This window comes from Lemur catta, chromosome 12 (assembly GCF_020740605.2).
Source record: "Lemur catta isolate mLemCat1 chromosome 12, mLemCat1.pri, whole genome shotgun sequence".
NCBI classification, from domain to species: domain Eukaryota; kingdom Metazoa; phylum Chordata; class Mammalia; order Primates; family Lemuridae; genus Lemur; species Lemur catta.
Window position 1 is genome coordinate 42365149 of NC_059139.1, and position 17017 is coordinate 42382165.

General features: G+C 40.4%; 1 protein-coding gene across 2 annotated transcripts in view; it reads left to right on the forward strand.

Moving 5' to 3' along the window:
- Positions 1–17017, forward strand: part of LOC123648509 (microtubule-associated serine/threonine-protein kinase 4-like) — a 287133-nt gene that overhangs the window by 129648 nt on the left and 140468 nt on the right. For both annotated transcript variants that reach the window (XM_045566375.1, XM_045566377.1), the window contains exon 2: positions 8071–8224. In XM_045566375.1, the coding sequence (XP_045422331.1) occupies positions 8071–8224 (154 nt within the window). The remainder of the gene's footprint in view (positions 1–8070; positions 8225–17017) is intronic.

A 17017-nucleotide genomic window follows, 5' to 3' on the forward strand; every position in this document is an offset into this window, starting at 1 on the left:
CAGTGTAAATACATTCTATTGATGTATTTTTTTACAACATAGACATTCATTGAGAAAGTGAATTCTGATAAACAGGAAAAATAGTTTGGGTAAATTAATGTTGCTTGGGAAATTACTTTCTTACCAACTCCTGTTGACACAATTTTTGCTAAGATTCTATCTATGCTCTTTGCCCCTGTTATTGTTCTCAAAAGGCTTTAAGGATGGCCTGTAGCAATACATAAGTCAGCAAGGTAAATAACTTAGAAATAGGTGAAGATAGACAAAAAGGAAAGTAAGGTAAAGCCAGGGTTCTTTTTTTTTTTTTTTTTTTTTTTTTTTTTTTGAGACAGAATCTCTCTCTGTTGCCTAGGTTAGAGTGCCGTGGTGTCAGCCTAGCTCACAGCAGCCTCGGACTCCTGGTCTCAAGTGATCCTTGAGCCTCAGCCTCCTGAGTAGCTCGGACTGCAGGCATGAGCCACCACTCCCAACTATTTTTTTCTGTTTTTAGTTGTCTGGCTAATTTCTTTCTATTTTTAGTAGAGATGGGGTCTCGCTCTTCCTGAGGCTGCTCGCAAACTCCTGACCTCCAGTGAATCCTCCTGCCTTGGTCTCCCAGAGTGCTGGGATTATAGGCCTGAGCCACCACGCCCAGCCAAAGCCCAGGGTTCTTAACACTGGTGTGATTGAAGTTTTGGGCTGGGTAATTCTTCGCTGTGGGTGGCTGTCCTGTGCATTGTAGGCTATTTAGTAGCATTCCCGATAGCAACCCCCATCCCAAATTTTAACAAACAAAAATGGTTCCAAACATTGCCACATGTCCCTGGTTGGGAGTGGGGGTAATGAGGGGGGCAAAAATTGCCAGCCATTGAGAACCACTGATTTAGAAGGTAAGGTGAAATCTGGACAAAGGTTAGTACAGCATGTGGGTCCATGAGGTCTCGATTAGAGATGGGACTTGGCACGCTTGCTGGCGGTGGGCTGCAAGCTTTGCCTGGGGATTTCTAGTGACTAAAGTAGGTAGAGAAACATGACTGGTTAAGTGGCTGACAGGATTCTCAGGATGAAAACAGACGATAATCCAGCAGAAGCACAACTAATTCCGGAACTAATTCCAGTGCAGAGAACTGAAAGGATTTCCTCCAGGTGTGTGTCTCCCTAACTGCAATGAAGCTCCCAGTGGGCAGGGATTTTTGGCTGTTTTGTTCATTGCCTTGTTGCCCACTGGTGTGCCCAGAGCGATGCCAGGCACACAGCTGCTTAATAAATCTCTATAAAAAGAGATGAGTCTTGACAAGGAGGGCACTGGGTAATATAGGCCCACTTCCTTGCATGTTTAGAGAGCGGAGTGCCAGGGTTTATAGGGCCATTTCTCACATTATCATTAAATGGAAGAATGCATTCTGGGTGGCATAATCCAAAATGAATGCCAGCAAAATCAATTAAATAGGCCCCCCAGTACGTTGTGCTCAGGATTGTAGCTCTCTCGGTGATCTGACTCAATCTATGGTTAGATTTTAGGATGCCAGGGAATCGGCCTTGCATATTCCTCAGGCAGTGCAGAGAATAATAGTGTTCTTGTTTCCTATATTCTCTGGTGTGGAGAAGGAGGTAAGGGGGCCTGAGAGGTGCCACTCGGAGGCGCCAGGTAAGTGGAGAACCACAGGCTGTGCCAGTCAGCGGGCTGAGGGAGGGGACACTTCGGCTAAGCCTAGGATGGTGATGACAGTTATCAATATTACTGGCTATTGAGTGCGTATCTGTGCCAGCTTTTCACACATCTCGGTGCATCCTCTTCACTGCCGAGGTCCATACTTCAAAGAGAAGTAGCTTGCCCAGCGCTTGGCCTTGGGATTCTGTCCCTGACAGCTCACATGGGAACAGGCTCCTTACCACTGTGCCGCTCTGCCGTAGCGTGGGCGATCACGCCCAGGGTTCTATGCTCCAGAGCACAGGCATTACAGCCTGAAATAATTTTAAAGCAGTTTTGATTAAATTCTCACTTTAGCTGTAAAGGCAAAAAACAAGGTAAAACCTCTGTAACATTGCAATCAGTTTAATTTCCTTGCAAAACATTTATGATCACGTACACACAGAGATGTTTACCTGGATAATGGATGAGGTGACTTCGCATTTGGGAACAGTAATGATGACCACAGCGGTCGTTCACTGTTCGCCTTTGTGTGCCAGGAACTGTTTTACAGGCTTCACATACGTGAACTCTTATTCCTCACTACCACCTCAGGAAATAGAAACTGCTGTTACTGACATTTTGGGGATGAGGAAACAGGCACAAAAATAAATATTTCAATTAATATAGTAAGTGTTGGCTCTAGTCTGAGCTCCTAACTGCTCTGGAATTAGTAGGAATCTAATAATGACTCTTAACTATAGAAGTCTGTTCTATCAGTTTTTAAAATACTGATTGTAGGCTTTGGTTTTAAAAGTAACTGAAATCCAATTTTGAAATATAGTGAAGTCATTTCAGGTTGCCAGTTTGATTCTTCATTGGGTGGTGAGGATGAGGAAAACACAGAGCAGTTAATTAAGATTATAAACATAGTTTATAGTTTTATACTTATAGTTTTGTAACTTTGGTTTCTTTTAGAGTATTTAATATCAAGAAACAGAACAACTGAACAATGTCTTCATAATCTATGGTACTAATCAGTCTCTCTCTTTTTTTTTTAAAGCATAAAGAGGACTTTGCAGGGAAGCCCTCATTATGTATGCGGAAGACACTGGTGATCACTTTGAACTAATGAACTTTGGCCTTAGGGCACATGCATTCTGGATGGGTCTTTAAAATGCATGTGCCACGTCTTAGGGAATGAATACGGAATTACAGAAGACAGGAATGGGGTAGGAAAAGGCTGGATTGTTAGGCAGGTGAATATGCTAGCAGGGATACAGTTAAAAAGTAGAATAATTCATTATTTAGGAATCACCTTCAGAGGTAGCCGCATTCAAAAATTAGCATATTAGTTTGGTACATAGAAAAGATTCTTTGAAAAGATATGGTTTGCCTTAACCTAAAGATCTTTTTCATATATGAAGTATGCAGTTTTGTTAAAATACTAGAAACTCACTTTAGTGTTTCACCGTAACATTTAATATAATTTTTTTCTATTTTTTCAACAATAAGAGCCTTTTATGGCATGTGTTCTCTATTTCTTCCTGTTATATTTTTTTTTTTACTAGATGCCAGAGATTTGCAATTCATTTGTTCTTTGCACAAATATTTAAAGGGTGCCTTTTAGAGATGGAACAGTGGACAAAACAGACTAGTACATAATTTCATGTAACATTTTAGCAGAGGAAGAACAGCAAGAGACAAGTGACAAAAGATCTCATATAGAGTCTATGAAGAAAAATTAGAGAAAAGGGAATAAAGTGGTTGGTGTGCTGTTTTGCATAGGCAGTTACAGAGGGCTTCCTGGGAAGAGTGACATTTGAATAGAGACCCAGAGGGGGAAGGGTAACTAATACCTGGAAATTGTGACAAGTAGAAGAAAAGGTAAAGGAGAGGCCCTGGGTGGGAAGATGCCTGGTACATCAAAGTCTGGCAAGAGACGAAGCTGGATTGAGTGGAGTGGCAGCAGCTGGGATCAGTAAGGTGGGAGTAGAGGGTAGTGAGACCTTGTAGGCCACAAGGAACAAGGGTGGTAGCACTAGAAGTGGTGAAGTGATTGGATTCTTGGATATGTTACTATTTGGGAGGTTGAGCTAGAGAATTTGCTGGTTGCGTATGGAGTGAGAGAAGGTTAGATTACCCTGTAAGGTTTGTGACCTCGATAGCTAGAAAAAAAGAGTTGCCATTTACTGAAATCAGAAAAATTCTTCTTTTTCTGTTTGTGGGATCATTGTTAATATTTAGAAATTATGAATTAGAGAACTAATGTGGTTGGACATGAAAGATGAGGTTGGAGAAAATCATCAGTTAAGAAGGCTGAAAGTTCAATGTTGATGATGTAATATGCCTTTTTAGAGATGGACAGATGACATATATACTAGGGACTATAACCATAGAAAAAGAAACCTGTGGTTTGTGTTTGAACATAGTGGTGACAATGATGGCAGAGACACTAAACAACATTAGATTGAGCCTCTCAAGTGATTTGCCTTTACTTTTACTATTCTTTAGACACATTTTTAATTGACATGTCATGTACATGTCATATGTCATGTACAATATGATGTCTTGAAATATGTATACTTAGTGGAGTGGCTAAATCGAGCTAATTAACATGCATTACTTTTTTGTGGTAAGAACACTTAAAGTCTACTTCCTTAGTGATTTTTCAGAATACAATATAAATACATTGTTATTAACTCTGTCCTTTTAATTCATCTTCATTGATGTGGCTGAAGCCATAATGTAATTGTGGTGGATTCTTCTGTTTTTCTCAGCCTGATAATTTGAAAAAGACCATATAATAGGTGGGGATGATAACTGTAGAAAATACGGGTGTAGAATTCTGGTGATCAGCACTTCTACAGGACGGATAATTTTGGAAACCTTCCCCGGAGTCTGCATCAAACTTACTTGGTTACACACCTTTTGTCCCTTAGGATGTTTCCTGTGATAAACTGCTAGCAAGAGCACTGTACAGCATTCACATGTAGGTGGTGTGCTATGCCCCTTCTGTCTGACTTGTAAATTCAGTAATATGCAAATACAACTTTTCAAACTGTTCTGTGGCTTTTCAGGGAACTAAAGGAGGTTGTGAAAACTAACATAGCAAGTACTTAACAAGTCCAGTCACCGTAAGTGAATATTTGCTGTTGGTAAATTGAGGGAAGGATACATTTCGGGGAAGTTATGTTTCAGTCCAGGATACTTTGTGGCAAAGGCAGTAGGATCTGGCCCTCTAGGTGTCCACTGTCTGCTTAGGGTGGGAAATCAGAGTTGTGTAAAGCAAGTATAATAAGCCAAGGCTTAGGTGACCTTGAACGTCAGTGAAAGTTTCAAGACAACCTCTGTCTTTACTTAAACTCCTTGTAGTGTGAAGACTTGGGGAGTTTGGAAAAGTTGGAAAACACTAGATTGAAATCATTTAAAGGACAGTGTCCAAAGTGACATGTTTGATGTCTACCATGAGCTCCAGGGTGTGATGAAATGTTTTTAAAGGGATCATGAGTGTTTGAATCAGGACAAAAAATGAAAAATTGCAGGGCAGCAGTAGACCATTTTGAGAAGCTTTGACTAATTGTAGAAAGAATAGTAGAGCCACTGACAACGGAGCAAATTTGGAAAAATGATCTATTTAGAGAGAGCCCTGTTGGGAGTGTGATTTGATGTGGAGAAGGAAATGGGATCTTGGAACATTGCACTATGCTTATAGGTTTTCTACTCACATTGTGCTTGAAATGTTTGCAGCCCTCACAGTTCACTGCCTCAATTTTCCCAGACTTAAAAATAATACTCCTCTCTTGAGGTTGTGATTCTGATTAAAAACCCTGGCGTATGGACTAATAGCTTGTGGCCATATATATGTGATATGTGGCGAAATAGATTTTTTTTTCTTTTCCCTACGTTTTCTCCTTCATTTCTTTCTCTTTCTTCCACATTTGTTTCATGTCTTTTATGGCTTTGTAGGAAATATGTAAGAAAATCACATTCCTATTTAGGAATTATCTTCATTTTTCTGCTTATGTTTCCACCCTCTGTTAATTTGTGACATAACAATCTTCCCCCAGAGTAATTAATTGTAATTCTACAAGCTGAAAAATTTAACTTCAAGAGAAAAATAAGTAGCAGAAGCTGATGAACCTTAAACAATAAATATTTGTATTTTATGTAGCTGCCACTAGTAATTAAGGGAAAATAAGTAGAACAGACCCTAACTTGCTTGATTGCCTTGAGGGGTGGCCATTCATGCTTGGTGCGTTTGCTAAGGACTAATAGCTATTATGGGACGTTTTGTTGAATGTCTGTGGCATATTGCCACCTTGTGGCTGCAAGTTTTCCCTAAAAAAGAACAAATTTTTAATGCTAAATCAACATGATATAATCTTAGTTTACATTTTTCCTAGTATTTACACTTCACCTTGATCACAAAAGATTTGAGACACCGTATAAGAATATGTAGAATACAGGATAGGAGAATTTCAGAGAATGTCCTTGTTCTTAGAAGAGGTATGTTGAAGTACTTAGGGGCAAAGATGCATGCTGTCTACAACTATTATTCACTGTGTGCATGCTCATGTGTGTACAGAGAGAGCAAAAGCAGTGTGGCAAAAGGTTAACTTGCCATTGGTAAAGGGAATGTGGGTGTTCATTGTACTAGGCATACAACTTTTCCGTGGTTGCAAATTTTTTTCTGAAAATTTTCAAAGTAAAAAAAAAAATTGGTAGGAAAAGAAAAAAAAAATGAGAAAAAAAATTGAGCCAAGCAGGAGGGAAAAATGATCTGACTACAGATGGACCAGTGATTGGATTCTGCATTTTCTAGTAGCTGATGTATGTAACTGTTCATGTTTCTCTGGTTACATTTCATTGTCCATAAGATTTAAGGGCAAAATGTCTGAGGCCAGACAGCAATTTCCCCTTGGAGTCCCTCCTAGGTAGGACACTGATGTAATGTATAGCAGCCTCAACAAATATAATCAGTACAACTCCTTATTCAAAGGATTTTTTAAAAATTTGCACTCAGGAATTCCTTTTCCCTGCTGATGTGGTTTTGATCCTGGAGTGGTTGGGCAGTTAGTTCTTCAAGGGTCTCTCTCTAAGATACTAACTGGCAATGTGTTTGAGATGGTACTCATAGAAAAGTGTTGGAAACCAGCTATTTGGTGTTCCTAATGAATACAGCTGAGCTAGGGGGTAAGTTGACATCTGTTAACAGTTGAGCCAATGAGATCTGTCCTATCAATTAACTTGGGAGGGGCTACTCACAGGCAGGGCCTTTTTTTTTTTTTTTTTTTTTTTGTGCATGTAGTGATTTTGAATATGCTGCCATGTATAGATGGACAAATGGATGACCTAGACTCCAAATTTCTTTTTCTTACAAACACATCTGTGGTAGTCTTAATTTGAAAAAATTCAGACAGGTAGTCCACCTCTTTTCGCCATGAAAACAAAATAAGTCTCAGGAAAATATTCCTTAAAATACCTGGTTTTGAGCAGCAGTGTTACCCAAGTCTTTTCTGTTCTTAAATTTCTAGAAAGTTAGACCTTTTATGTGGCAGTTGGGATTTTCATGAGTATCTGAATATATTTTTGCTTTTCTTTTTTGGTCCTTAATAACTATCTGGACATATGTATATATGCACATGAGTATTTTTGTCCTTAACTGCCTAGACACATATATATTCCTACGTCCACTGAAAGGTGAACATTTCAGGAAGTATGGCACGATGCAAGTGTAAGAGGCTTTCTTATAAAAGCAGAGCACATCTGGAAATAAGTGTTGTGACACAAGGGATTCTTTTATAGAAAGCTGTCTCTTGAAGTGACTTTGGTTTGTCTGGTTCTCGTGACAGGTTTTCTTTTAAAAAGCTATAAAGTGATGTAGGAACGTGTTGATTTCTATTAAGGGCTGTGGTGCTTAGAAATTTCTCTCCTGTACATATATTTGTGAGCAATATGTGAATTTTCTTTTGTAACCAACTCAAGAAAGGATCTATTGGCTTCTCTATACTGCAATATTCTTCAATTTTGGGGGGAACCATAGCCTACAGAAACACATATTTTATATATAGTGACCCAGGACACAAACAAACATGCATAACTGAATCAAAAATTTCATGAAACCATACCTTCTCTTTCTTTGTTAGACTCTGATAATTTCTGTTCTGTTGCATTAAAAAAATACTGTTCAGTGTACTGAACTTGATTTCATGACCTACGCGTGTGTTAAAACCCATAGCTTGAAAAACACTGCTATTGAGATTTGCAGCAAGCCAGACTCTTGCAGATGGAAAACACAATAGTGAAGTCCTGAATTCTGTAATCTAGCCAAACTAAAAACAGTTAGGGAGAAAGAGGTTTGGAGAAGGGAAAGAAAGGAAGAAAGTGTGAGTGGATGGTATTTCCTTCTGGGTTGTGTTTCGTGTCCCCAGCAAATGATGCCATTCTTCTCTCTGCAGCTTGACCACATACTGTCCCCTCCACCCATGCCGTTTCGGAAATGCAGCAACCCAGATGTGGCTTCTGGCCCCGGAAAATCACTGAAGTATAAAAGACAGCTGAGTGAGGATGGCAGACAGCTGCGGCGAGGGAGCCTGGGAGGAGCCCTGACTGGTGAGTCGAGGGTGGCTTGTATATGCGAAGGAATTGCCTTTCTCTTAATAGGGTCCTGAAGGGCCATTGAGTTCCACGTGTGACAGTCAGCCTGCTTGAGAATGCACCTGCCTCTCTGCAGACCATGTGATAAAATTGCATCCAATCCAGAAAACAGTTAAATTGATTATTAGTAAACTTTACCGAAATATAATTTACATGCAAAAATTGTCCCCATTTTAAGGGCACATATGGATGGATTTGGGCAGATTTATACCCCAGTTTAACTATCCCCATGATCAAGATATAAAATGTTCCCTGTGTTCTTCCTAGTCAACTCACCCTCCACCTCCACCCTGATTCCTAATCCTTGGCCCCAGGCAACCATAGTTCTGCTTTCCTCACTATGGATTAGATTTATCTTAAGAGTTTTATATCAATGGAACCATCCAGTCCCTATTCTTTTGTTTCTGGCTGCTTCTGCTCAGTGTGATGTTTTTAAGATTCATCCATGTTGTGCATGTATCAGTAGCTAGTGTTCTATACCACTGTAGGGTGAATATAGTTAACAATAATATATAACCTCAAATAACTACAAGGATATTGAATGTTCCCAACACAAAGAAATGTTAAATGGTGGGTCATGGATATACTGATTACACTGATCTGATCACTGTATGTATAGAAACATCACTATGTAACCCGTGAACACACACAATTATTGTGAATTACTAAAAAATAAAATTAAACCCTGCAAAACTGTTTTCTAAAATTGTACTATTTTACATTCTCATCATAGATGAGCTATCTAATTACTCTGCATCCTTGCTAACCTGCGATATTACCAGTCTTTAATTTTAGCCATTTTAATGGTATGTAGTCCTATGAGATTGTGGTTTTCATTTCTATTTTCACACACTTACTGGATATCTATATATATTCTTTTGTGAAGTATCAGTTCAAATCTTTTACCATTTTTTAAATAGCATTGGTTAAATCAGAAATTTTTCAAATCTAGAAAACCCACAAATCATTTTTGTTGTCTTGTAAAATAGCCAAATTAAGATAAGTTAAAGCATGGCTTTTTAAAAAAATAACTCACCATTTAAAAGTTCATGTTATTTAACTTTAAATCACTAACGGATAGATTTCTGATATTTCATCCAAATGCTTTTTCCTCTAGATATAAATGTTTTTAGAGTACTTCATTGTTTTTTTAAACCCCAACACAAAATTTTCTCTTCCATATGACAGTCTTGTCTGCCAGTTCAAAACTGGCCTGGAAAATAAGTTGAATTACTCACTTTTTTTTTTTTTTTTTTGAGAATTATGGATTTTGACTTTTTAGAGATGAAATTTCTGGGAGTAGAAATGCTTTTGCCACATGATCAGTAGAGTCTGGACCATTTGACCCAGTGTGGTGCGCTGCAGGGAGAGAGGGTGAAACTGACCTCAGGCCAAGGGGAAGAAATTCATCAAAAAATTGCTGCACTTCGCTGAGTTTGAGGCAAATCTTTTCAGTTGAGTTTTACTGGTGTTTTTCTAATGCTTGTTCAGACATTTTTCTTTGTTTTCCTTTTATAGATGCAGACTGTTGGCTTTTTTAAGTGGGAGATCCTAAAGATTATTTATTCTAACTCATATAGGTAGGAAAACTAAATCTTAAAGACACTTACAGACCCTTAAATCTGGGCGTGGATATATTGGGAACATGCCTGACAGTTCAGTGAGGAAGCTGCGGAATGAGGGACAGAACCTCAGGATCTTGAATCCTGGCTTCTTGATATGCAAATGAGTGCCCCAAATCTTTGTCCTACATTGCACAACTGTGATGTGTGTTGCAGCCTTAACAGTCAGAAAATGAAAGCTTCTTTTCGTCAGGAAGAGAGTTGTGTTTTTCAAATGTCTGGGTTGTTTGAAATGCAAAAGAAAGAGGAATCTATGTATGTGTATAACATGCACATAATAAGAAAACAGCTTTGTAGACAACATAAACTAAAATTTCTAAAACTGTTAGCATCATGATGTTCTATCTTGGGAAAAAAGTTAAGAGTTTTCTTTTTCGGACTATGGAAATCAATTTGGAATAACATCTGAAAATTTTAAAAGCATTTTAGAGTGAACTTTCCTTGAAGAGGGAAAGGAAAATCAAACCATAATCCTAGAAAACATTCTTTCATTTAACATTCACCTCGCAATCTAGAGGCTGGAAGATTTCTTGAGGCCAGTTTGAGACCAGCCTGGGCAACATAGTAAGACCCCTGTCTCTACAGGAAAAAAAGAAAAATAGAATTAACTAGATATGTGGCACATCCCTATAGTCCTAGCTACTTGGGAGGCTGAGGCAGGAGTATTGCTCGACCACAGGAGTTTGAAGCTGCAGTGAGCTATGATCATGTCACTACAGCCTGGGTGACAGAGCAAGATGCCATCTCTCAAAAAATAAAATTAACTTGGAAAGCATTATGTTTCAGTACTGTGTAGCACTTTTAATGGGTTTCTTATCCTTAAAAGCCTCCTTAGCTTAGTAGGCAAGTCTGAAGGAATTCAGATTAAAGCCAATTTACATAAAGCATGGCTGTTTTGTGGGTAGCCTTGGTGTTTAGTAAATACTGCACCTAAATATTAACACAACTTAAACTCTCCTATACACTCTAGATTTCATTTTTGTATTAATAATACCATCAGAAGAATGCCTATATAAAAATGGTGTATGTTAAGATAGTGTCACATGCTATGAGAAGCAAACCAAAAAGTATCAGTGGCTTAACACAATAGTGGTTTATTTCTTGCTCATGTAACTGTTCACAGTAAATGTTCTGGGATAGTAGGCAGCTCTCTTCCCATGGTGATTCAGGGACCCACATTCCTTCTGCCTTCTGGTTTTGTTCTTAATGGCCTTGAGATGCTTGGTTTCCAGTTGGCAGAAGTGGAAAGAAGAGAAACACTTTTGACTTCTTAAAAGTCCCAGCCTGGAAGAGACATAGTCATTTCCATTCACATTCTCTTGGAAAGATCTAGTCGCAATCTAGAGGCTGGAAGATTTCTTGAGGCCAGTTTGAGACCAGCCTGGGCAACATAGTGGTCACAGCTGAATGTAGGGTTGGTGTGTGGGCTGCCAGGAGATACAGGGTCCATGCCAGTCTGTGGCCTCAGAGTCCAACTTACACAAGAGGGAGGGGGGGAACGTGGCACTTAGGGAAGACTGGGAGAGAAATAGATCTTAATAAGAACAGAGGATGTGATTAAGTCCGTTTTGAGTATGTTAAGTTTGAAATGCCTATGAAACATGCTAAATAGGTATGTCAAGGGCTGTGGAATTACAGAGGCAGAAGGATGCATATTCAGAGAAGGAAAGGTTGGCAAACTATATATTGCCTGCATCTGACAGAGTAAGAAAGGTGAGGACGGGAAAGTATCGTTGGACGGGACCAATATAGCCACTGGGTAATCTTGGGGAGAGTAGTGAGGTACACATATGAAGCTAGAGTGGCGTTGGGTGAAGAGATAATGGTAATTTAGGAATTAGAGATGGCTTATGTGTTGATAGATGTGAGCGTTCTCCAGAGGCACAGAACCTAATGGGAGATATATATATATATATATATTTCATATATGTATGAAAGGGAGTTTATTAGGGAGAACTGGCTCACACAGTTGTAAAGGTGAAGTCCCATGATAGCTGTCTGCCAGTGGGAGAATGAGAAAAGCTGCTAGCATGGCTCAGGTCGAGTCCAAAAGCCTCAAAACCAGGGAAGCTGACAGTGCAGCCCACAGTCTGAGGCCCAAGGCCTGAGAGCTCTTGCTAAGTGCAAATACCGGAGTCCGAAGTACAAAGAACCTGAAGTCTGATGTCCAAGGGCAGGAGGAGAAAAGGTGTCCTGCTCTGGAAGGGCGGGGAGAGAGGAAGTTTCGCAGGCTGAGTACCCACCTCCTTCAGCCTGCTCTGTTCTGGATGGTGCCTGTCCACACTGAGGGCGGGGCTTCCTCTCCTAGTCCACACCCTCTCAGACACGCCCACAAACAGTGCTCACCAGCCATTTAGACATCCCTCAGTCCAGTCAAGTTGACACTTGAAATTAACCAGCACAAAAGATAAAAGTATAGACCGCTCTTTTGAGAAGTTGTGCTGTGAAAGGGACTAGAAACATGAGGTGTGAGCTGGAAGGATGTGAGAGGTCAGAGCCATCCTAGTACATGAGACACAGCGTGTTTGTAAGGTGTTGAGGATGATTTGGATGAGAGATGATAGCCAGAGAAGGCATTAATATTGGAGGAATGGGGTTGGGTATCCAGAGCACACATAAGAGAGTTGGCCTTTCGTAGGTGGAGGCCACTTCCTCCACTCCATCATGAGGAAAGGAAGAGAAGATAGTTGCAGAAGCAGGTAGCTCAGGTACATTCCATCTCTACCATGGAATACTACTCAGCAACAAAAAGGAACAGACTATTGATACAGCAAGCTGGGTGAATCTCTAGAGAATTAGGCTGAGTGAAGAGTCAATTCCAAGGTTATAGAATTCCATTTATAGATAACATTCTTGATACGGTGGAATTATGGAAATGGAGAACTGATTAGTGGTTGCTTAGGGGTGAGGTGGGAGGGCGAAGTAGGCATGGCTCGAAAAGGGCAACATGAGGGATCCTTGTGATGATCGAAGTGTTCTGTACTTGAAAGTGTCCACGTCAGTGCCTGGGTTGTGATGGTGCACTATAGTTTAAGACAGTGGTCCCCAGGCTTTGTGACACCAGGGACCATTTTCATGGAAGACAATTTTTCCACAGACTGTGGGGGCGGGGATTGTTTCAAGAGGATTCAAGTGCATTACATTTATTGTGCACTTTATTTCTATTATTACATTGCACTATATAATGAAATAAGTACACATCTCACCATAGTTTAAGATGTGTTACCATTAGGGGAAACTGAGTAAAGAGGAGAACCTGAGGTCTTTCCATATCATTTCCCACAATTGCATCTATATTGACAATTATCTCAAAATAAGTGTAACTTTTGAAATGTCCCCTTTCCTCATCACTGATCTTAATAAATTTGCTATTTTAAAAAAGAGGTTGTTTAATAGATTTGGTGTCTTCACTTTTCTCAGTGCATGGGGAGAGACCTGGGTGGGGTTTGGGAGGTTATATAGGAGTCGAAAGAAGAAAGTATAAAATAGTCTTGAATAGGGAGGGAGCTGTAAAGGTAGGATTTCCTGGAAGCATTGATAGCCCATTTAAGGTCTGAGATCATGAATTGAAAGTGAAGCCTGTGTACGTGTTTGTACGAAAGGTTAAGGCACTCTAGGGCACTTTATGTGCTGGGTGTTTTGGTTCCACAGAACATAGCAGAGAGGCCTGGACAAGGGTCACTCCATGAGAGGGGTGGGGAGAGTGGAGCTGAGTTGTACAGAATATGAGAGGAAGTTTCAGTGCCCATGCTGGGACTTCTCAGGGGTTGAGCCAAAGCCAGTGGGAGCTTGGGAAGAAGAATAGAAGCGCTGGGACTTGGGTACAATGGTGGGGCTGGGGATTGAGCACTGGCTGGGCTGGGTTTGCCTTAACCAGCCCCCAAAGGGTGAGTGAAATGTTAATATAGTCATGGGGATATGTTCATCTTTAGGGGATTTTATCGTTGCTTGAACATCACACAGTGTACTTACACAAACCTAGATGTTTATAGCCTACTACACACCTAGGCTACATGGTATGGCTTAATTGTTCCTAGGCTACAAACCTGTGCAGCATGTGAGTTGTACTGAATACGACAGGCAATTGTAATGCAGTGGTCAGTATCTGGGTATCTACACTTGTCTAAACATAGAAAAGATACAGTAAAAATACAGTATTCTTACGGGCCCCACCCTACGATAAGTGGTCTGTTGTTGACTAAAATGTTACTATGTGGTGCATGCCTATATTTTGAAATTTGGCGCACCTTGACACTTGTAAAGGGCAAAGATCTTTACAGACGGTGCTCTCTTATGATATTCTCAATTTGGATTCTTAGCTCGTGATCAACAGGAAAAACAGAACCCAAATCCACAAATCACACTTAGGTTCTACTGACTTAAAAACATCCCGCTTCTATTTGTTTTACTATTTCTTAATAATTATAAAATCTCTATGCTGAAGGCACCTAACCAAGGGCAGGAATTCTTTTAAGTTGGTGTCATGTTCTGCTTTAGAACTTATAAAACTGTGTAGTTCATCAGCAACAGTTTAGGAAGCTGGAGAATGGCTCTACCTATTTTTCTGAGTCACCAGGCAGTAAAGAGGCAGTTCTATTAGCGTCTCTTCCTGGTGTGAGTGTGTGATTTTAAGAAGCCTTTGCATTTATTGTCTTCCTGTTCCTGTGTCAGTTTATATCCTGGATATTTTGTTTGCTATCTAGGTGTTCTAAATAGAAGGTGAGTATTTTGTTGTGTTTTTGCGCATGCAGTTTCTCCTTGTCAGAGTAGGAAGGTCTCATGAGACCTAGACTTAATGGGACACACAGCTGTCAGCTCGTTCCTTTGGCAGATGCTGCCTCCCAGTGGCTCTCTGACAGGGAGCCTTCTGCTGTAGCTCATCTCCCATGCAGATGGTCTACTGATGAGTCATTGCCCCTCTAACAGGCTCACGTGGTGGTTCTCAGGCCCTGGGTCACCTGCTGCTTAGAAACTGCCATGTAGCCACCACCTTGTTCACAGCCAGGTTGTAGCCTCTTATAAACCAAAATCTCTCCCTCGAGCATTTGGCACCAAGATTAAGCCTTCCCAAGAGTTGACAAGTCGGGTGTGATGGGAGAATTAATTGAGGAAAGAGGCTAAATGAGGACTTGACCATCAAATGCGTTTCTCTTGTACCCAGAGGCAGATGAGGGACTGGGTATTGGCTTTGATGTGTACGTGAGCTCCAGAGAGTGCTGGGAGCCATGCTGGATCAGCACATCTGGCTCTTCAGAGATCTGCCTTAAAGTACTGTGCCTGATGGGGTTTGAAGGACTTAAAACTTGGTCCTGAGTGTTAATTAAGAAGATGTTTTCCATAGGAGGCGCTGTTTCTCTTAAGATTTTTGAAACCTTTTGCAGAGCAGAAGGTAACTTGGGCCTTAAATCACTGTTGATGTAAAATTTCAGGATTGCCAGGGCAGTAAAATACTCAGACAAAACTAAACCATTATCACCTGAGCACAACAACTTGGCCTTCTTGGCCTTCAGGTGGGTATGTTGGATGTGGCAAACCGAATCCAGTAACTGAAATTCTTCCATATACGACAAAGAAGAGAGTGCCTGCTGGTCATTTAAAGGTTTTGCTGGTGTGACTTTAAATATATTTCTATAAGGAGGGTCTGTATACCAATTAGGCTAATGAAGAAACTTAAGCCAAAAATGTAGAAAATACTAAGATCCACAAAGATCTCTTCCCCGCCACCTCCCACCCCCTCACTCATTTCTTGTATTCTAGTGTGAGTCTGTAAATAATAGACTTTGGTCCTTCCTGAGGAAAAAATGAATTTATTGAATCTATATAATAAAAACTTATGTTGTTTTGTTCTTAAAATTCCCTTTAGAATAGGAAATTGATTTTAGGGAGGATTTTTTTGCATTTTATTAAGGTGTTGAATTTTTTGAAGAAGCATAATCCTGTTTCTTTTTGTTTTCTTTCCACTGGCTTTTTTTTTTTTTTTTTCCTCCCCTCCAGTACTTCCCTGAAAGTCTGTTTCATTCTGATAGAATGGACTACAGCCTGGGCATGGCTGGGACTGGTTTGGCACGGTTTTCCTATCCTTCATGCATTGTGTGCTTTTAGATTCTGAAAAGCATGCTTATGCCAGGCTTGTCTTCTCAGTTCCTTAAATGTGCAGGCTGTAAGAGATGAAGAGGTCTGGGCTCCCTGTGAGTCTTTAGTATATACAAGGAAGCCACAATGTTGAATTGATTATATTACAATTAACAGCATGAAATATTAATTGAAATAATAGAAAATTAGTATTAACTATTAAATCTCACACTTAGCAGTCCTCAAGTTATTGGGGAGGAAGAGATAAGGTTGAGGGGGATGGTAAGACCACGTCGGGTGGTGCCATTTCATGCCACCCAGGAACCCAAGTACATAGTTGGATGTAGGTAACTGGCTCTTCTGGTGACATTTTCTTATTGCCTACAGTCAGATTGCAGAGCAGCTACACAGTGGTGCATGTGAGGTGCTAACTGCTCATGTACTGAGATTTGTAAATTGCACTGTACATAAATCCTCTGGAGAACAGAGGCACAGTAATAGGGTGTGATGCAGTAGTGATTTAGAGGAGAGGGAGATCGGAAAGAGAATAGGATATTTGAATTAAATGCATGGAGTTTAAAGATAGAAAGCAAGTGCCTTGGCTGGGTGGAGATGGCATCTTGACATCTTACTCTGCTGTTTCAGGGTGTCAGAAGGGTGTGAAGTAGAGTATGTGAGGCCCAGATCTAGTCCCAAGTCAATCTCTAAGTAGCCATGCCCTCACTGCTGGTTCTCAGTTCTTCATCTGCAGGATGGGTAGGTTGCACACTATACTCTCAGGGTCCCTCTGTGTTTGAGTAGTAAATAATTTTAACTACCTAGGTGAGAGGAGAAGTCTTGATAGAGAATGGTTTTCCTTCATTTTCTCTCACTTTGCACACTTTGCATGCTCACTGCAGACTATTCCTGCACTCATACTTTGTCCATTGCCACGCCGGGAAGCCCACCTTCTCCTCTGTTGGAGCTGCCAGTGGGTGTCCTGTCACTGTCTTCTGAAACTGAGCACACCAGGCCATCCATCCATCTCTTGCTGAAAATTCATTTTTAGTGGCCA